The following is a 22585-nucleotide window of genomic DNA, read 5'->3' as shown; positions in this document are numbered from 1 at the left end:
CAACAAAAAAAAAGGATTTCTATTGCATTTTCACTAATAATGAAGTAACAATAATCATGGATGAATAAAAAACATCTTAAACTGTAAACAATGAACTAGTGACTTATCCCAGTCTTGTAATTGTGTAATCATTATCATCAAAAGTGGCAGCTTACAACACAGAATGTACAGCACAGAGCCACAGAATTTCCATGCAGCATAAAAGTTAATTAATCAGTTATATGTATTATAGCCCGAAGGATTAATTAGCCAGGCTATTAGCCGGTGTCATTACTCGGTATCAGCTAAAATTGGGCTCTCATTCTGACTAATAAAGTTTGCATATAACAGGCTTTCAGTGGAGCTGTCTTTGTCATTTAGGTTGAGTATCCTTGCATTTCCATAACTGACAGCAGCAGTTAGTCACAGCTGTACCAAAAAGGGAAAGAGGCAGAGAAGAGGCATCATGAGTAAACATGGAGCTCTGAGTTAACGCTCGTCACTTTAACGGTGCCGCCCGATCATCCTCTCACCCGACCAATCTGACGTCTGTGCCCTCGACATCAATTGCCAGCATTAGTTGGTCAGTGTCGACGCTTTGACAGCCATGCACCCAAGTGTGAACGGCTCGATTCAGTGCACGCCACTTGCGCTTTTCTCGCAGGTTATGATTGAAAACCGTTGTTGCACAGAAGCACTAAATGGATACAAAGCAACTGTGAATGGAGGATAAAAGTGAAAATGATTGAATTCTGATAGTTTTCTGTGAACCCTCCTCAGACTGGCCATCCTTCCGCTCCAAACGCCTCATGTGATTAAAGTAATTGGACTATTTTCTCTGTTACACTGTCCCAGGCTTGCGTTGGGGGGGGGGCTTATTAATTTGAGTAACTAAAAGCTTTTGGTGTGCAGCCGTGTAGTTTCTCTTTGCTTGTGGGGTTAAGCACTCAGAACCATCAGGTGAAATTGGTCAGATGAACGGCACCTTTGTCATTTTGTTCTCTCCATCTGTTTTTTCATGCATGTTCGTACATCCATCTCTGCCTCTGCACTGTCACACACAAAAATACTCCATAAACACCCACGAGTTACACTGTGTAATGGGTGAGCATTTTCTATATTTACACACCTTTACACTCCTTTACACTCTATCTAGTGTTATATATATATATTTACACTCTATCTACGTTATATAGGAGATGTGATTGAAACTTCCTTTGTAATGAAAGATCATGTAATGAAGTCAGATTAATGTGTAGCCCCTCCCTCTAACTGGAGTTCTCTACATTGATCTGGGTCTGTGTCTGGCAAATCCTTTCAGAACCAGGGAGGGACATGAACAGAATGCTTGAAGCTGATTGGGCGAAGCACCTGTCCACCATGATTTGTTTTAGCCAATCACACGGTAACAAATGATGACATCGTCATCGGCATGCGTCGCAGAGACACTTTCTTTTGGGATAGTAGTGCTGCGGTCATTATGTCGTTGAGTGTTTTTGCAACACGAGTATGTGAGTTAAGAGCACGTTAACCATCCTCTTGCATCGACATCTTTCTATTTTGATTTGGAGCTATGCTAATAGCGGTAGCCCAGCTAGTTCCTCTCCCTGCAACTGCGCATGCCCCAGTTTTGCTTCGGCGCTTCTGCCTTCGTCACACCCAGATATCCCGCCCTAAACCACAACACTGCCTCATGATTGGTTCGAATGGGTTTGGTTTCGAAAGGCAAAGGCGGGAACAGAACAAGATGGATTCATCTTGTAGGCAAGGTCTGTCTGATAGCAGGATGACATCAATAGAACATAACAGATTTTAACCAAATTTTACCCGAAGATAAACGTGAAGCAATGAAAGATTCCGTTAAATATTGGAGGGAATCCGAAACAATATACTCATTTTAGATTAGTTTCAAAAATCAAAAAATCCCTCTCTCTCACCATTGGCAAAATTACAAATATTTAAATCTGTGTTCGTAATTGACCAATCTTTATTAAATTTGACTGAAGTATGTCGAGTTTGTTCTTCAATTACCCCACCGAGTTTCATCCGGACGGGATCTGGATTGCACATCGCAGTTTTTCGAAAAAATGGGGGCGCTCATACATTTGCACCAACGGTATGGTTATAAATGGGGATTGAAGTTTCTTCCAAGCCTTTGAAGTGTGAATGATCATGGTACCATGAACAGAATAATTGATCCAGGAAACTGCCAATATCTGGAAAAGAGGAGATTTGGCACTTGGTGGAGATTTGCACTCTTTTGTTTTTGAATGTTATAATGGTAAAATGAGTTAAAATTATTTATAAATGTACAGAATATTTGGAGGACTCACTGTCGCTAAATGCTTGTTCATGTGGATCTTGTTGGGTTCTTTCTTTCTTTCTTTCTTTCTTTCTTTCTTTCTTTCTTTCTTTCTTTCTGTCTTTCTTTCTATTTATTCTATATTTTGTCAAGTGCGCTGAGATGACTTTGTTGTAATTTGCGCTGTGTAAATAAAGTTGTGTTGACTTGAGGACTCTTGTTGTGAAAGGTAGTAGTAGTGTTAAATGTTTTTACAGAATATAGATAATATTTAATGAAATGAAATGTATTTAATTTTTTTTAACCAATCTCGATTTTTACAGTGCAGCCAGACAGTATTCACAGCGCTTCACCTTTTCCACATTTTGTTGTTACAGCCTTATTCCAAATCGTATTAAATTTGTCTCTTTCCTCAAAATTCTACACAAAATACTCCATAATGATGATGTGAAAAAGTTTTTTTTGTTTTTTTTAGATTTTTGCAAATTTGTTGTATTCAGCATAACGTTTTTTTGTAAGAATATTTTTGACTCCCTATTGGAAATTTTGATCACAAGCGAAAATTAAAGAAGGACTAAAATCCTCCCAAACTCTATAAATCAGCACATGTTTTTTACTCCTTTCGATGAACCAAAACTACCCTCTATATTCAGGTTTAATACAAAACGTTACTCTCAGTTGTTGTTTTTTTACCACTTGTTACAGTCACACGCTCATGTGAGCAGGCGTGCTCAAAGATGTACTTTCATCTTTTTAACCTTTAGGCAGTGGCTATCCGTACGGTTGCTGTAGCAATATACCGACATTCTATCCTTACGCATCGCCCCTATTTGGCCAGTTTAGGTTGCGTGACTAAGACTAAACCTTACCTATCCCTAACCCTAAAAATTGTTGCAATATTGGGTGATAACCTAACCCTAACCCTAATCCTAAGACACTACGTACATGTACTTCGGTAATCATACCAATAGCACCAGGGGTTGTCCGTACGGAAACTGTACAAATAGACACTTTCTTACCTTTGAGTTCGAGGCCCAAATATTTAGATACATAGAGGCCCGGGGGTCTTTTCAAATAAGAACATGGTTTATATGATCTCACCCTTTGATTTATAGTGTTCATAACAAAATCAAGTCCCCTTGCAGTTTAACAAGCAAAACCTAATCAAATACAAATAAACAAGGCAAGGACAAGGACATATATCTATCCTCACACAGTGTGTGAACACACACACACACACACACACACCAAAATGCCCAACAAGCTAAAGGTAAAGAAATGCTTAAAGGAAGGTGCTGCCAGAGGAAACCTGTAGTCTAAAGTCAGACCAGCTAACAAAACAATAACATTTTAATAAAAAAATTTTTAATAATGATATTCACTTAATTTAAATAAATGTATTATCTATATTTCATATTTTTCTTATACTTAAATACAATAATAATTCAACTGTTAAACTAAAACTGAGTTGAATAAAAAAATATTAAATTATTTTTACTAAATAAATTCCATCAAAATTAATATATTAAAAAACCTTCATAAAATAGTGTGATAATGTAGCTAAATGGGCATTAAATTAATTTTAAACTTATATCAGCAGTTTTCTATTATTACCTTTTCCAAAGTATTTGTTTGTTTGTTAGCAGGATTCCTTCAAAATGTTGACAAAAAAGACAGTCCTTATTCCATGGAAGATTCCATTACATTTTGATTAGGATTGATATACTTTCAAAAATATATATTCAAAAATGTTAAAATTCCTTTCTCTCATCATTGGGGAAATTAAAAATAAATGTATGTATCGGTTTGTAAATGACCGATCTTCATGAAGTTTGACTCAGTTATGTCGGGTTTGTTTCTCAGTTATCCCATGGTTATTAATGTCCAAGCCTTTAAAGTGTGAATGATCATGGTACCATTTGGCGCTTGGCAAAGGTTTGCGGAAAATAATGTAATTGCGATTTTTTTTTTCCTCAATATTGCGATTGCGATTTAATATGAGATTATTTTTTCAATGTATTTTTCAATGAACACAAGCAATAAATCAATCTGTTTCATAATAAACAATTTCAGATTTATTTAAACTTTAAATAAATCTGAAATGTCAATTTTAAAATACTGATTACAACAATAAAGCAAACAAATATGTGGCTTTACCTCTTCTATTACTATTACTACTGTACAACTACTCTTATCGATCCGGTACTTTATCGATACCGTTATTGATACCTTACTTTTTTTAAATCAAAGGAAAAACACAAAATAACAAGAAAAAAAAATAAATAATGAACATCAATCTGTTTATTTTGGAACATTTTTAACGATATTGCACACAAAATAAATGAAAAATACAAAATAAATAGTTCTAAATAAAACACTCTAAATGTATAAATAAAACAGTAAAAAATATTGTAGAAATAACTTTTTGATATTAACAAAACACTAAACCAACTATCTAAACAATACAAATATTCAAATCAAGCATATCAAACAACTTAACAATGAAAAACTGTTCAAAAGGAGAATTATTGAGCTGCGCCTCTGATGGCTGTGGCTGCACTGGCTCGTGAAATCAAGGCTAACTGTTGATTTATCCCTGTTTTTCCATATTAACTCACAGCGTTTTTGCTGTAAGATAATATATGATCGCGAGCACTGTCTACAGTAGCCCCTCCCATCAGTCAGCTTCGCTTGCAGGTTCCTAAGGAGGACTGACATTCAGCACGGCAGTATCAATGCTTGTCTGAGGCTTGAGAATTAACGCGACCTTAAAAATACCGGTAACAGGGCCGATAAGGATGTAGCTTGTCGGTCCAAAAAAAATTGCAGCCTTTGGGATTAGTTTTATGATATCACGAGAATATTGCAAATGCGATTAGTCATTCAGCCTTAATATCTGGTACCTGATTTAGCAGAGACTCGGTCCGATCCCAAGAATAGACGCACAAGTCAAAAATCAGCTCAAAATGGGCCAAAAATCGTGTGTATGCCCGCCTTTACTTAAACAACTACTTTAATTGTAATATCAAAAAAGGTTTGCTGTGGTTACCCAGCAGCTCATGCTCGCCTCACTCCAGATTTCACCACCACCACCACCACCACCACCAGCAGCAGAAGCAGCACGAAGGCCTCTAATTGGACTCCTGATGTCAGCTTTATTTATAATACGCATACATCTTTTTCCCCTCGCACTCTCCCTTTCATCCATTAAAAATCGAGTTGGCCTCAAACATCAACTGCAATGCATCCAATTAGAGATTAGAAGCAAGAAAACCCTAAATTGGTGGACAGCCCCCACTCTACCTCCCACCCCTCAAACACACACTCTCACACACATTCCTCCATCCCTCGCTCTCTCTCTCTCTGCTTCTGTTCACGCCATCCGTCAGTATGGAGATTCACACCTGCTCGCCCACATGAGGATGGGAGCGAATCCCAGAGGAGAAGCACAGGCGAAACTCAGCTCGTTACAGCAGCTGTGAGCAACAGTGTCCTCCCTGGCCCGTTTCCTGCTGTACGCTCCTCCATACAGTTTATATATCTGTAACGCTTGGATTTCTCAGTCATAATACATTTGTAAATATAGAAGTTCAGAAACCAACACTACGTTCACACCAGGGTTGGGGTCAATTACATTTTTCAGTTACAATTACGTTTTCAATTACCCATGTTCAATTGCAATTCAATTACGATTACAGTGACCAGCATTTTTTTCAAATTACAATTACATTTCAAATGTTTTTTTATCCTCAGAAAGTAAATTACAATTATGTTCTCAATTACTAAAGTTCAAATATGATTAATCACAATTGAAATACATCACCTAATCAAAGTTAGCTTAGCATCTTTTACAATAACGGGACCAAAATCAGCTGTAAAATACACTAAAAACAAATATCTACCATCTAATTTCTATTGGTTACACTGTTAGGCTTCCTAATTAATGAAATAATAGGTTTTAATATTTTTGCTGTGGGCGTCTGAGCCTTTATTGTGTCAGTGTACCCCTAGATTTATATATATATATATATATATATATATATATATATATACTGTGTATTTGTTTAATGGTAAAATGTGGGAAAACTTGATATTAAACATATTTGAATAATTGTAACTACATATTGTGTACATAGGACTGTAACATGGTTCCCCAGTTTTGTGTTAAGTTATAGGTGACCATTTTTATAGAATTTTCATGGCAATTACAATTGCAAAGTCAATTATTTGAACTCAACTACAATTTAATTACGATTAAGACAGCAACAAATTTTTAAAATTACAATTGTAATTAAATTATAATTGAATCCAACCCTGATCAAATGCCGTGCTTAAATTGCAAATTAAAAATCCAACAACAATGGAATATCAATGCATTTAATTGTGACTTTTCTCTACTTTGAGGTTATTGACTTGTTGGTGATGATTTACTGTTGTACAGTTGTTTAACGGCCCAATTTGTATCAGGTTAATGTTGTCATTTGTGTTACTTAGTATAATGCATGTTAAGGTAATTCGATTTTAACAAATGTAGTGTTATAGATTTTCATTTGTGTGTCAAAAAAGCGAAATGGGCGTTTTCAGTGAACTCGTATAACCCCTTTAAACAAACCCTCAGTTCCCAGAATGCTCATTCATGAAGCTCGTTTACTATGGACAGTCTTGCACACACCCATTAGAAAGAGATAAACGCTGATGATGGGTCCCAGCACAGACCCTGAGCAGGAAATCAATCCACTGTACAGGAAGAAAGCGTGGTGTTTTCTGCACACTCGCATTAAAAAAATTCTGCTGGCTCAATGTTTCGACGGGACAATAACAAACAGCTGTAGTGATGATGATGGAGAGCGGCCCGGCTGCTCCATAAATGCCCACCGTTCGCCCCGTGCTTCTCTTTTTTGTTTGGCTCACTGAAGCTTCACGCTTGTGAATCACTGCCTGTCACTCAGGGAATAGGTAAAGCCCCTGCCCTCCCCCCTCCCCCCACACCCCTGCTTCCACCTCAACCAATCTGGGATGACTTTACACCTCCACAGCTATTGGGTGGGTCGTAAATCTCCACCATTGCACCATCTTTTGTTTCCATGACAATCCGCTGCTGCTAATCTGCACTGGGGTGCCCTCTGGGCTGATGGCTGCATTTGTGGGAGGTGGGAATTTCATCCCAGTCAATGTCTCTGTGTAGCTTTTATATTTATTTATGCTGTTCTAGTAAATCACCGTAACTAGATCACACATTTTCATAGCAGTGTTTTAATGCAAATCTTTTTTTTCCTCATAGGGCTGCACGATTATGGCCAATATTATTATTATTTGGATCAATATTTTAATCATCATTATTTGTCGTAGGAGGGAAAACATCTGTATTTTTACTTAACTGTTTTTTTTAACAAACAATATGTGAACAGTTCAGAATGAAAAAGAAAAGCTTTTTACAAGAATAATTATAAATACTATAAAATGTACCCAATAATTTAAAATGTACTATGGGCTAACTATAAATATACTGTTAATCTTTATAGCAGAGGTAGGCAACTATTATCACAGCAGGGCCACAAAAATGTGTTTGTTTGATCGAGCGTTAACACAGGAAAGTACAAAGGGTTTTTGAAGTAATTTTGTGTGTTTTTCTGTCATTCTGTGTATGTTTGTTGTTATCTTGCTCGTTATGAGGCATTTTGTGCATTTCTGTAGTCCCTTTGTGTATTTTTCCTGTAAAATATATGTTTTTGGGGTCATATTGTCATTTGTGTGGGGTTTTTTTTAGTAGTTTTTGTGTATTTTTGTTTTTGTTTGTTATTACTGTTTGTTTTCAGTCATTTTTCACGTTTTTTTTTGTCTTTTTGTGTGTTTTTGTTGTCATTTTCTGTAATTTTTTGTATTACTGTTGTCGTTTTGTTAATTTTTTGAGTAGTTTTGTGTTTTTGTAATATTCTCTGTGTCTTTCTCTTGTCTTTAACTGTAATTTCCTGCAATGTTGTAATTATTTTGTTCGTTTATTTTGGAGGTCTCATGAAATTAGACCGAGGACTACCAGTTGCCTATGTCTGCCTTACAGCGTATAAGGAAAAGTGACATTAGACTTAACCCTCCAGGTTTTAAGCAAGAAACAACCTGTCAACATGTTCTGTCTTGAGTGTCCACTGGATTAATTAATACTAAATAATGAAGTGCTTGTCAATCAACTCATGGGGGCGTGTCGACACGTGCAATGCGAGCGGCCTCCCCGTCAAAAAAAAAAAAAAAAAAAAAATTTGTAATCGCGATTAAAATTTGATAAATTGTGCAGTCTTACTTCCTCACAAAATCCATACAGTTGATAAATCAAAGCAGGGTATTATGACCATACACATCCATTATATTGTGAAATCAAAACCCATTAAATTTAAAGATATTGTTTATTATAAAATAAATGCTCATCCAGAAGGCGTTCAAAAACTATAAACTATAAACTACAGCTATTGTTTATTTTTTTATATTATAATATTAAAGAAATAATAATTCCCTTTAACTTTTTCTTTCTGTATTTGTGTTTAACTTTCTTGTTTGCTTGCTCTGTGTCTTTGGCTGCTGTAATGTGTGAGATTAAATCAAGGTTAATCTAATCTAATCTAAGAGATCAATGTATGTTTATTTTATCAAAGGCAAGATTAGAACTAAAACAAAGATGTCCGTTAAAGTTGGTTAAATTGTGGAATGATATTGATAAAGAAATAAAAATGAGTGACACACTATTTATTTTCAAAAAGAAAATGCCACAATATATTTTAGAAAGTTATGTAAAGCAGTAGAAATGTGTGTAAGAGTATAGAGTTCTTTGTTAAATGTTATATAGAGAAGGAAGTATATGTTTGTGTGTATATATATATATATTTTTTTTTTTCATTATTTGAATAAGTCAACTCAAATGTACTTTGTTGAACGCTTGCATTTCTTTTCTTTTATATATACTGTATAGCACAAATTACAACAATAGTTATCTTGATGCGCTAACGCATGCTTTTGTGTGTTTTATTTGAGTAAAGTAACTGGAATGTTATGATTTATGTTGGACATTGAAGCATTTTGGCTTCTGCCTGTTTCAGTCTTGTTATATATTTTTAAATTGAGATTTAGTTGAAGATTTATTTATTTATTTTTTTGTTAAACTGAAACAGAAACATTAGCTGTTACAACAAATTAAGGAATCTAAATAAAGCCGGTATCGTGCGCAGCTTTTTTTACTCTCTTTGCCGTAGAGCTCCTCACTACAATGGTTGCCAGGAGACCGACTGTCAGTCTCCCCACGGTCACCAAGCGCCGTCGCCACGGTGACGGATGGATTCGCCTGTTGGAAGGCGACGCTGCTAGCAGGGGATCAAGCAGCACCTACACTTCCATGCGCGTTGTGGACAGACAACGAAATCTGCTTAGTAATGGCTTCAATTAGTGATTGCTTCGCTGCCAGGTCAGCAACAGCCTGGAGTCGTACCAGTTGCTCAGCAGAGGGTGCGCTTTACTGCGTTAGCTCCTCTTGTTAATGTCATTTATCGACGGTGTCCTGTCAGCAGATTTTAACTGGGATCATCATCACTTATTTCACTACTTCTAATGAGCAGGTTTTTTTATTTCATGTACAGTAAAGAGCAGAACAGAGTGAGCTGCTGAGCTTCTGTTGCACACAAACACACGTTTTCTCCTCTTAGGCAGTGACTGAAGACAGTTTCTCTTCATTAGTTTAGCAGAAGGTTTTAGATCAGTTTTTTAATAAAGGGGATCAGTAATGCTAACACGTGGCATATTCAGCTTTAATGTCCCGTTGGTTGATAACTTGGTCCCAGAAAGTACATTTCTTGCACATTTTGTCATCTAGTAAAGAGGGTGAAATTATGTTTTTAACTTCTTTAGAAATTACGTTTTTCCAAAGCGTCGTACAACACGAGCAGTTAGAGTTAAGGGACTTGCTCAACATTCCACAGTTGATGGCCCAGTTTGGATTCTTTGACTGTTAAATGGAAGATTAATAATCACCAGAAATAATCGAAAATTATTTCGATAATTGTTACCAAATCTACACTTCAGTAATCGGGAAATTTGGGCTGATTAACCACTAAGGGTGGAAGAAAAAATCGATTCAGTGATATTTTGTTATATTTCACTGCGCTTTTTAACAAAGAAACACAGAAAATGCATTTAATTGCGCTAACATTAGCATTGCACGTAAACACCAGGTCACTAGGCGTCAGTGAACCACATGAGACCTTGTTACACTACCTCACTCCTCTATGCATTTTAGCTTGGAAGATGGTTGAACTTTATTTTCATAAAACATACTGGGCACTTGTATAGATGTATGTTACTTTTTAAAGAATTTAAGAGCTTAAAAGAATCAGAATCTGTTGTAGAAGCAAAAGTGAAACTTTTTTGAAAAACATAATTTGACATTTTGATAAACTTACCACTTGGTTTTGATGTTGGTGCTGGAATTACAGTTAGTTACCATTTACCTGTTCTAGCAAATAAAAATTAAAAAAATGAAATAAATTGTCTTTTATATAGGGCCGGGACAATGACGTCGACGCAAAAAAATGTGCGAATAACTAATGCGAGTGTCTACTCCAAGTTTCAAAAGTACAAGCCAGTGAAGACACGCACTTGTTCGTCGAAGGTAGCTGTTCTCCGTAACCCTCGTCCTTTATCCTGGGTGAACAAACTGCCAGCGGAGCTGAAGTCAGCATCCAATGTGAACATTTTTAAATCAAAGTTAAAGGCACTTTTTTTCTCTACTGCATATGATTGAGAGAGAGATTTTTTGTCATGTTGTTGATGTAATGATGATTTTACTGATGATTTTAATTGATTTTACTGATGATTTTAAATGTTCTTATTGATTTAAATGTTCTTATTGATTTTAAACAATTGAATGTTTTATCATGTAAAGCACATTGAGTTGCCTTGAGTATGAAATGCGCTATATAAATAAATTTGCCTTGCCTTGGGTGTGACCGGACGGCAGAACGTTGACGCGACAAGGAGGAAACACCCGCCGTGACAGCAACAGCAGCCGCGCGCACGCTTATGCACACACGCAATGAAAGAACACATTTACATACAACTGTGATACCCTAGTAGTTTGTCCTGATTTGTAATTATTGATATCGTGATATATCGTATTGTGACATGCAAATCGTTAATCGTATCATCAGATTAATGGCAATGCAAATCTCTATTAACCACCCCAATAAGAAATAAGACTTTTAAAAAAACGATTTTTAGTGTTGTGTATTTATTTTTGTGGCCGTCATACTGGATCAGGTGTTTTTTTTTTTCTACATCACCTACCATAGATAAATGAGGGCTAATCAGACCTGATGGCAGTGTTTTGACTGATCGCACAGAGAACACTTAAGACAAACTGAGAGATTGTTTGTGCATTTCTTATTTAGTGAGAGAGACAGTATGTCCCTGTGAGGTGAATGATGGATGCTAATTGATTGAATGATAGTAAAAAGAGCGTATATGGGGTGGGTTGAGCAAAGGGGAGGAAGGAAAAACTACAGACACAACACAGCTGGAGCTGTCAGCTGTAAACGAGCTCAGATGTCAGAGATAAAAGAAGCGAGTTTGTGGATGGGTGTGTGTCTGTGGAATTTTATTCTCTTTTTTTGCTGAAATGATGCACAGTAGGAACTACTATAAAAGACTCTTGATTGTGTCACGTCGCGAACGTGTGAATCATTTATATTTTCCTTATTTCTTCACATTCTTAATATTTAAAGAGAAAAAACAACAACAATAATGAATACAAAGCTTTCCATTCCCCTTTGTTTCAGCATTTCTTTTTCTTGCTATTTATGCAGAGCTGAGTGAGTGTTGGGCTGCTTTTGCAGAGTTGGGGTGGGGGAGTAACAAACGTGCGTGTTTGGTGATTCGATGCTTGTTTTCTAATCAGTCAGGTTCGTCTGTGAGCTTGTTTGGGAGGGCTGTCAGTATCACACAGCATTGATGTTGTGTGATCACTGCTCCCTCATGCACAACGGCGCTCGTCACGCCTTAAACGCTCTTTGATTTGTGTTGGGAGTAGCAGCGCACAGCCATCTAGCACTAATGCATGTATGTGCAGCGGCATGGGTGTTCACCACCAGTCAAAGGGGGGTGGGAGGGAGCCCTACATGAGGTGGAGAGAGGGAGGTGGGTGATGATGCTGAGGGAGGAAAAGGGGAGGGAGGATAGTGTGCAATGACGGAGAGAGAGAGTGAGAGAGGGAAAGCAGGAGGGGAAAAAAGGAAAAAGCAGCAGGAAAGAGAGAGACCAGGAGGACACACCGACTGCTTATAGATGCTGGAGCCTTCGACAGTGGAGCGCCGAGCTCAGCGGACACAGGAAGATGGTCTCAGTAAGAGGGGAACTGACGGTTGCCTATAATTTAATGTTCAGTATCTTGGACTCCTTCTCCATGGGTAATGCTACGGCCAGGAACTCCAGAGCCACGAACGCTTCCTCTCCTCCTCCTCCTTCTCTTTTCTGCTCCTCTTCATTCTCTGCTTCAGTTGCTCTCGAGGATTCTGTCCTTTCCTCTCAAGTCTCACTTTCCTAACTCAGACACACTCACACAGATACACACTCACACAGATACACACACACACACTCGAGCTGCCATCGGGTTAGCCCTCAGGGCTGGTCCTGCTCTGCCGCTGCACCAGTCAAGTCAAACGTTATTCGCGGCAGTGATGCGGTTAGATCGCGCTCCCTGCCCCCCCTCCTACACCTCCTCCACCTCCTCGCCTCCAAATGCCACCCGTGGATGGGCGAGGGAGGCGAGCAGGGGGAGAGAGCAGAGGAGTGATGGGGTGGAGATGAGCTCAGGGCTGTTGTTTGGGAGTCTTTGTGATATTGTTTTTTTAACTATCTGCATGTGGACTACGGGTACACACCATCCCTCATTGGTAATTTTCTCTTTTTTGATCCCCCCCTCTTCTGCTTTCTTTCTGGTTCCATAGGAGTGGCACCTGCCAAAAAGAGCCCCAAACTGGTAAGTCCTCATTTCCCCTTGACTTCGTCTCTGTGTAACTCCTCGTTTCATCCTTTTTTTTCTGTTTCCAAGGGTTATTGAACTCACTTTTGGTTCTTGTCTCCTTATTTGGCTTCTCTTCCCCCCCCAATGTCTGATGTGTAACTGTGTATTTACTGGTGCTGGGGGGTCTGTGTGTGGACATGGGATGCTGTGCTCCTGAGTGGTGAATTCCTGTTGCTTCACAGCATCCCCCCCTCCCTTCCTTTCAACCTGTGGTGGTGGAACTAGAGGCTTTGATGCGTTGCGTGTATAGCTGGGTCGCTCACAGGCTGGTGGTGGAGTCTCGTTAGGTTGCTAAGCATGCCGTGTGGGAGTTAAATTAAAGTTCACTGTGCAGGGGGACTCCCATTGATTGTGTTTTTTGACCAAATATGCCTTTTTGTGTTGCAGGACCGCTTTGATCCAGCTCCTGCGTACAGAGATTACACTAGGGTATGTGCTAGAAAGTTTGTGGGGGAAAGTGGTGGTGTGGTGTTGGTGCTTAATCAGAAAAGGCTGATAATAGAAGCAGAAGTGGATTGAAGTTGGTGTTAATGATTTTTTTTTCTTTCCATCCCATGAGGCTTTGGGTGCAATCTATAACTAATGAAGTCTTCAAAGGTAGTAGTGGTGCATCAAGGCATCCAATCAGAGTCGAATTTAAGGATACAGCGAGGATTTGTTTTCATTGGCAGTCCTCCATCCCTCCCCCTCTCTCTCCTTCTCCCTGTCCCCCATCTTCTGTCTCCTTAATACGTTATTGGAACAGGAGAAATCAATGTATTAGAACGGCCACAATGACTCCAGAAGGTCAAATGTAATAGAACTATCCCGAAGAAGAGATCAGCTTTCATTCAGAAGAGTTTAATAGAATTTAGGCTTTGTATCAAACTGAGGGACAAACAGAAACAAAGAGGACTGTCCTTTTGACTAATGGAGGTGTCATAGTGTGTGTGTGTGATGTAGTGAAAGTGTCAGTGTGTTTGCAGGCGTTGGGCAGGCAGCATAAGCTCGGAGCTGTAGCACTGATTCTACCCTGAGATTTGATTAATCATCTGACTTCATTGATTTTTTTTTCTTTTTTTCAGAGGTTGCATTCATAACAGCTGCAGGGTAAACACTCCACACACACCGGACTTGATGTTTTTTTAGTCTTTCATGTCTAATAAGGACGATGAATAAAAACCACAGAGGTGTGAGAGACGGAATCACAGCGTAATGAGTCTGAATTTAGGGGCCAAAGCTTGAGAACAGACTTTACTCTTTGATTATTTTTTTTTTTTTCCTGATGTATTTTTGTCCACCACATCTGGAGAAATACAAAAGTCACGTGGCAGCCCGGGATGCTGTCATCTTTTCTTCACCGTCTTACCTTCCTCTTCATGTTCTGTCAGTAAAGCTTCTCGTTTGCTGGCTAGGGCTTAAAACCCTGACAGCAGTGTATATTTTTCAGCCTAATGGTGATTGTGAGGAGAGATGCCGTGACAAGGATGTTAAGAAGGCTTCTTTTTTTTTTTGCATCTGTGCTGGAGCTTGGTATTTCCTTTGCTTTGCGGTGCTCAAACATCTCAAATCCTTAATGGGATGTTAAAGAGGCCAGTATTACATTCCCGCTCTCACCAGTGAAATCTTCCCTCTATCATAGTGTTTCACATTGCTTTATGACTTATCCATGAGAACCAGTGCTTTAAGTGGGATGGAAAAAAAGTGTCGGTACTTCCCCCAATGACCTGCTGTTAGTCGAATGTGGGACAAAAACATGGTGATATTTATATAGAGATCTATATATCAATAGTTGTATTGTACATAAACTAGAAAGAAGTCACTTTTAAATCAAATCCAAGGGTCCCCACAGTCCCCATGAAATTCCTGAAAAAGTTAAGGAATTTGAAAAGACAATTTTCCAGCCTTGAAAATTCATGCAATATTTTAACTCTTTTGGAAAAGTTTTGGAATAATAGTCAATTTTATTTTAATGTTTAAAATATGTGACACTCCAAAGATGTTCAGTGTTATCTCAAAGTGAAAGTGCTGCATGCCATCAGCATAATTGAGCAGAAATAACGAGATCTCACAAATTCACGCAAATTCACTCCCCGTCACATTAATAAAACTGTACGTAGGTTAGATCACTTCAGCCTGTGTACGCTAAAAACCAGGAATTGCATACGCACAAAAAAGTTCTTAGAGCTTCAGAAAAAAATTAATTTGGGAAAATGTTTGGGAAAATTTTGAAAAAATAATGGTGAAAAAAGTGTGGGAAACCTGAAATCCCCATGTGCCAAATTCTAAGTGTCATTGAGCCACTTTTATTTACTTCAAAAATATTCCTTAAAAAACATGAAACAGTGATAAGTTATAGACCTAAGTTTAAAAAGGCAAGACAAAGCCAGGCAAGGCAAATGTGTTTGTACAGCACATTTCATACACAAGGCAATCCAATGTGCTTTACATGGTTAAAAATATGAAACAGTTTAAATACCAATAAGAACATTAAAATCAGCTGTACAAACAATAAAATAACAATAAAACGATTAAAAATCTCCATCTCAACCATACGCAGTAGAGACAAGAAGTGCCTTTAACTTGGACTTAAAAATGTCTACATCGGATGCTGACTTTAGTTTTGTTCCACTTCTTTGCAGCATAACAACTAAAAGCAGTGTGGATCACCATGTTTGCTATGAACTCTGGGTTCCACTATCTGACCTGGGTTCATACCTGACTAACATCTCACTAATGGCTTGTGGACCACACCCATTCACACAGTTATACACCAGCAACAGAACTTTAAAGTCTATTCTTTCTGAGGCTGACTGGGAGCCAGTGGAAAGACTTTACAACTTGACGATTAGATAAAAGATAATATTGTTCTCAATAAGCTTATTACTGTTACAGTTTACTCAGTTTCCAAACTCGCAAACCCCATGCCACTTTAGCAATATTATCTTACCTTTTATCTGAAAATATTTCTATATCTCAATAACTTCCTGGTGGTGATTGCAAGCTGGAAAAGGTCCCGGTACACCGAGGGGTTAAGTATAAAAGTAGCGATGGTGCATACGGGCCCACTTAAAGCACTGATGAGGAAACTCTAAAGGGCATTTTCTCTATTTGTTTGCTAAAAATAATTCTCCAAGAATACAACTTGATTTTCCAGCAGCACAACATTGGTTGATGATGCCCTCAGAGTCTGCTTCCATCTACCCAAGAGGGACGCAGTCTTTCTTCCTTATTTTAACTCCACGTACCTATTTTTCTGTCTTCATATTTTTATTGCTCACGTTTCTCATCTTACAATCCACTATATTGGTTCTTCTCCATACAGAGCATGTTAGAACCATTTTTATATTTGGTCTCCAGCTGTGTCTATCTACTCAATGCTGCTCCATCTTCTCCAAGAGCCGACTTTTAATGGACAGATGATATTGATCTACTTCTCCAACAGCAGTTGTCGAGGAAGGACAGCCAGAACAGTTCCCAGCATAGCGTTTCCAGCCATCGGAGCGCCCACGCAGACTCGCCTGTGCACACATCCCTGGCGCCGCCTCTCAGCGAGAGCAACGCTCCTCCTCCGCCTCCCTCGCAGCCTTTGCCTGGCCTCCCGCCCGAGGACTCCACAGGGGACGGAACCATCCAGAGAAAACCGGACCCTTTTAAGATCTGGGCCCAGTCTAGGAGCATGTATGAAAGTAGGCGTAAGTATATATATTTTGGTGGAGGATGGAGGAAGGGCTGCATGGGGTGCTGACTCTGTGGAGATGCTGGGTACGTTGCTCTAGCATTGCAGTGGTGGTTATGATGGTGTGATGGTAATGGCTGTGGAGTATTTCTGGGATTTGAACCAACTAAACACAAACCGCAACCACATTCTTCAGGACATATTTAGGCTGCTGGAGAATGTAGTTGGTGTGGTGGCAACAATATTTCCTTCCAGTTTGATTGGTTTCATGCTTTGTTCCTCATCCCTGTTCGTGGAGAGAAGCTGTCCTGCTTGTTTTGGTTGTCCCCTTCCTGCCTAAACACACCTGAATGTAAAGATGGATCACATTGAGCAGTTGAGGCAGGAATCTAAAACATGCACAACTGTAGCTCTCTAGGAACAGGCTTGAAGATCACAGCTATTCCAGCTACCGGGATTCATCTTCACACACGCACACTTCTAATGAAACATGACAGAGTCCTGTTCTATCACTATTCAACAGAGGTGGCAAAAGTACTAGTCTTCAGTACTCGAGTAAAAGTATTGATACTTCAATAGAAAATGACTCTTGTATTGAATTTGCTTACTGGACTAAAAGTAAATAAAAGTACATGCTACAAAATTGACTTAAGTAAAACAGTAACACAAATGTCCCTTCAATAATAAGACATTTTTAAGAACTTGTTGAAAACTTGTACATGGAAATAAATTACATCGGTTTCCTTTGAACACCTGGAGAATTTAGTACTTAGTATATATGAAATTTGTAAATAAAATGTTTCAAGAAAAAAATGCAAATGAGCAAAAAACCCAGAGCTGCTTTGAGTTTAACATTTTCTAAAAAAAAAAAATGGAAAAATGGAAATGTTTATCATAAAACTAAGGGACCTGCCTAACAGAAAAAAGCTGAAACTACAAAAATTTTACATTTAGCCTCAAGATAATCATGTTTTCCAGGTTTCTGGAATGGGAGACGTGTCCTTTTTTGGTCTGTGCTGCTGAAAAGCATTTGAGGGGCGTGCTGCTGCTTGGCTCACTCTCCCCCATGTTAGCACGTTGACTAGCACTAGCTTCTCCTTCATGTTAGCACGTTGACTAGCACTAGCTTTTCCTCCATGTTAGCACGTTTACTAGCACTAGCTTCTCCTCCATGTTAGCACGTTTACTAGCACTAGCTTCTCCTCCATGTTAACATGTTGCCTAGCACTAGCTTCTGCTTCATGTTAGCACGTTGACTAGCACTAGCTTATCCTCTGTGTTAGCACGCTGACTAGCACTAGCTTCTCCTTCATGTTAGCATGTTGACTAGCACTAGCTTCTCCTCCAGCTTTGCGGTTGTTGGTTTGCATCTTTTTACATCGCGACACCATCCTCATTTTGTTAAATGTAAGTAGTAAAAAGTACTAATATTTGTTTAAAAAAATAAGGAGTAAAAGATAAAATTTGCCAAAAAATATATACACAAGTAAAGTACAGATATCAGAAAAAACTACTTCAGTACATTAATGAAGAATTTGTACTTCATTACTTGTCACCTCAGCTATTCGATGCACAACAGCTATGTACAATGAGTTTGTTGGTAGAAAGCTAGAAGATCTCAGTTAAACCAAATATAATCAGGCGTAGTGTTGAATTTCTCCTCTATCTGCCTTTGATTTATCGACCTGATTCGTCCACAGAGCTGACCTCTTCTCTCGTCTTTCACTTAAAAAAAAACAACTGCATTTCCTCTCCATGCAATTGTCAGCACTGGCTCCACTGACACACTTTTACATGAGACGTTCCCACTGGCTTCCAGGGTATAATTAGGAACAGTAGAGTGGGCGTCGGCTAGATTGCACTAACCTGCCCCCCCACTTGCCAAATCATTACCATAGCTGCAATTTAGAACCAATGATCCCGTAGTCTTAATTTAGATTTCAAAACAAAGCTCAGTAGGAGATAGAGGAAGTATGGACACAGGCCAAACTGGAAGTACATACTAATTGCTTGCTCAGGCTCCACTTGTCTAGGATTGTCATCATTAGGACAGAATGTAAAGATAAAAAAAGGATTTTTATGGGATGTTATTTCCCTCAGTTGAGAGGATAGAAGCCATATATTTAAAGAGGAAATACAAAGTACCGGAGATCTCTACAACCCTGTCCTAATGTGGTCTCAACAGGATTACTCAAGACAACCAGAGCCAGTTTCCAGTGGAGAGAAGGAAAGACATGAGCAGAAAGTATAATGAATTAAACATCATAAATGAATAGATGAGCTGTGTGTGAGGTTGTAGAGCAAGGATGTCTGATTAGAGGGCCACATTATACACATTCATCACAGCATTTTGAATAATAATGACCAATCTGAGCTTTAACACAGGAAAGGACAAAGAGTTTTTGTTGTCATTTTGGATATATTTCTCCAAATGTTTGGGTTTCTGTTGGTATTTTTGCATTCCCGCATGAAAGAACAAAGAGTTTGTGTGTTTTGGACCCCGTCCACACGTAGCCAGGTAGCTGCTAAAACGGATATATTTTTCCTACGGTTTGGCCTATCATCCACATGAAAATGCAGGATAAGGTCATTTAAAATGGAGCTTTTGGAAAACTCCGACCAAAGTGAAGATTTGGGAAAATTCCGATTTTGTGTTTTTTTTTATTTTTCTTGTTTTATTATTTCTTGGTTTTGTCATCATTTTGTGTGTTTTGGAGTCTTTTAGTTGTCATTTTATAGTAGTTTTGTGTATTAGTGGACTCATTTCATGTGTTCCTATCATTGAGTGAGTTATTTAGTGTTTTTGTCTTTTTGCGTGTTTTTGGAGTCAATTTGTTCAATGTAATTCTCATTTTGTGTGTTTTTCTGTAATTTTGAATGTTTTTGGAGTCATTTTGTGTATTTTTGTTTTACACCTTTTTGTTGATATTGTGTATATTTTCCGTAATGTTGCCATTTTGTGTATTTAGTCATTTTAGTGTTGTATGTGTGTTTGTGGAGTTGATTTGTTCATTGTTGTTGTGATATTTTGTATTTTTCTGTCATTTTGAGTGATTTTGGAGTCATGTGGCCATTTTAGATGTATCTGTGCATTTCAGTTGTTGGTTTGTATCTTTTTGGTGTCATTTTGTGTAATTTTCTTTAACTTTCCTTGTTTTTTTATGTGTTTTTTGCAATTACTCTGGGGCTCACAAAATTAGTTTGAGGGCCGCACGTGGCCCCTGGTCCATTTGCCTGTGTCTGTTGTAAAGGAATGGCGGGGGGCGGGGGTTGTAGGAAAGTACGATCGTGTTCCCTGAAATGAAAGGTCTGAGAGCTGACCTGTAGCAGCAGGGTTTAATCCTCCGTTTGCTCACGCTGCATCGAGTTCTCGACCCTGAAATCCTCTGGTGTGCACCTCGTCGGGCTCAGGCCTTGGAATCGCCAATAAAATTTCTGCATGCAACATCGGCTGTGATATAAAAAAGTTCTGCTGAGATCAAGGTGTTTTAGTGCACTCTGTGGTGAATGATTTCCTGTTACAGAGAAACGCATAAAGCTCACGACCTGGCCTTGGAAAAGTAAAGTGGGAAGCAGAAGAAAACTTGCCTCTGCATTATTAGACTTGACTTTGATTATTTTCCCACTTTAATTTCCTTTTTGTTTGACCCATCCATACTATTCATTTGCTGCTGGACTTGGAGCTCAACATGGAGCCGTCTGGCTCTGTTAGATATCGACCCCTTCCTGTTCACTTGGTTTACTGTGGGGATCTTTTCTGCTAATATTAATCTGCGTCCCACTAAGGTATGCTTCTGACAGTTAGCCTCTGACTTTTGTTTATTTCACTCCCTCCACAGTTACGTTGAGCAGGGATTCTCAACCTTGGGGTCCGTTCAGACACTGGAAGGGGGTCGTTAGATTCCCTCCCAAGAATGTTTTTTGAACAATTTGACCCCATTTCTGCTAATTTTTACCCATTTTCTGCAACTACACCAAACTTGACATATTTTAACCTATTTTAATCACTTTTTATTGCCATATTTTTTGCTCCTTTAAATGCATTTTTGCAACATTATTCCCATTTCTGACACTTCAACAAATTTCAATGCCATTTCTGCACATTTTTCCCACTTTTAAAACTTTTTTGGCACGTATAAATCCTTTCCACCACTTTTCCCACCTAATGTTGCATATGTTGACCCATTATTGTCACTTTTAAACTCTTCTCACCATATTGTATGTTTATTTTTGCCAATTTAACCACATTTATGATTTTTAATGCCCATTATTTTGCCAGTTTAATGAAAATTTTCCCTACTTTTCTTTGCCACTTTTACACCGATATTGACACTTTGAACCTTTTTACCACTTTTTTATGTCCATTTTTGTCCACTTTAATTTGCAACTTTCATCCATTTTCTGTGGCTTTTAAAATCCCATTTCACCTCCTTTTACGATATTTTTGGCTATTATTATTATTTTGCCATTATTGTCATTTTTAACCTCTTTTCACCATATTTTGTTCTTATTTTTCCCAATTTAACCACATTATTTGCCAGTTGAATGTAATTTTTCCTACTTTGTTATGCCAATTTTGTAAAAAAAATCTAGCTTTTTTTGTCATATACATATGTACTGTATACAAAATTGGTTCTCTGCATTTGACCCATCCCTGAGGAGCAGTGGGCAGCTATGATGCAGCCCCCGGGGAGCAGTTGGGGGGCCTGGGTGAGACTCCGATTATAAGACCAGCACTCCTCATTTAAGCCAATTTTGACACTTTGAACCCTTTTTACCACTTTTTCTGTCCATTTTTGGCCACTATAATTTGCAACTTTTAACCAGTTTTTAAAATCCCATTTCACCACCTTTTCTACCATTTTGGATCACTTTGAACCCAATTTTTTTCTGATTAAAACAAGGATTTACATCTTTAAGATGATTATACTATGGTGCATATCATAATAAACTTCCTGGATAACGGTGGATATTATTCAGATAAATAAATAAATGTGGGGGTCCAGTGGGGGGCTTCAGTGTCTGGGACTGTTATTTTGGGGTTGGTGGGCAGAAAAGACTGAGAACCACTGACTTAGGGATGGATTAGAAAGGCTGGCAGTGTGAGGTTTTAACTGTTGACTGAAGGAACAGATTGGAAGCAGGCGGCATTCGCTGCCACTCTGTCACTTCTCAGAGGCGTTACAGCTTCAGCAACAGCCCGTCCGCTAATGAAAGAAATCCAACCCAGGAAGTGTTCCCTGGGGCACTGGTGTTCATATGTTTTCTGTGTAGAGACAAGACGCATGTACACAGCATAAATTGTTTCTCACAGGCTCCCAGTTACATCCTTTACTCTCAATTCTCCCTCTTACATGAACCATGAGCTTAGCCTCTGCAATGCAATGCCTTGTTTTACAGCAGGGACAGGCAGATTTTATCACAGCGGGGGCCACAAAAATGTGATTGTCTTGTCCATTTGTACTGCATTATCAATTTTATGTCAGCATTTAGAATAATAACAAATCTAAGCATTAATACAGGAGAGTGCAAAGCATTTTATTTGTCATTTTGGATATTCTTTTGTCATTTTGTGCAGTTTTGTTGTAAT

At 38.4% G+C, this 22585-nt stretch overlaps 1 protein-coding gene across 10 annotated transcripts in view; it reads left to right on the top strand.

Annotated features, from left to right (window-relative positions):
- Window positions 1–22585, top strand: part of magi1b (membrane associated guanylate kinase, WW and PDZ domain containing 1b) — a 222070-nt gene that overhangs the window by 164482 nt on the left and 35003 nt on the right. For 4 of the 10 annotated variants that reach the window (XM_028447808.1, XM_028447809.1, XM_028447805.1 and 1 more), the window contains exons 13-15: window positions 13261–13292; window positions 13725–13766; window positions 16762–17011. In XM_028447808.1, coding sequence (XP_028303609.1) covers window positions 13261–13292; window positions 13725–13766; window positions 16762–17011 — 324 coding nt within the window. The remainder of the gene's footprint in view (window positions 1–13260; window positions 13293–13724; window positions 13767–16761; window positions 17012–22585) is intronic. The other 6 variants (XM_028447813.1, XM_028447810.1, XM_028447815.1 and 3 more) reach the window with 4 other exon arrangements.

The sequence above is a fragment of the Gouania willdenowi genome, chromosome 5, assembly GCF_900634775.1.
Source record: "Gouania willdenowi chromosome 5, fGouWil2.1, whole genome shotgun sequence".
Lineage (NCBI taxonomy): Eukaryota > Metazoa > Chordata > Actinopteri > Blenniiformes > Gobiesocidae > Gouania > Gouania willdenowi.
The sequence above is the reverse complement of the archived record's forward strand: the minus strand, read 5'-3'. Positions and strand labels throughout refer to the sequence as shown.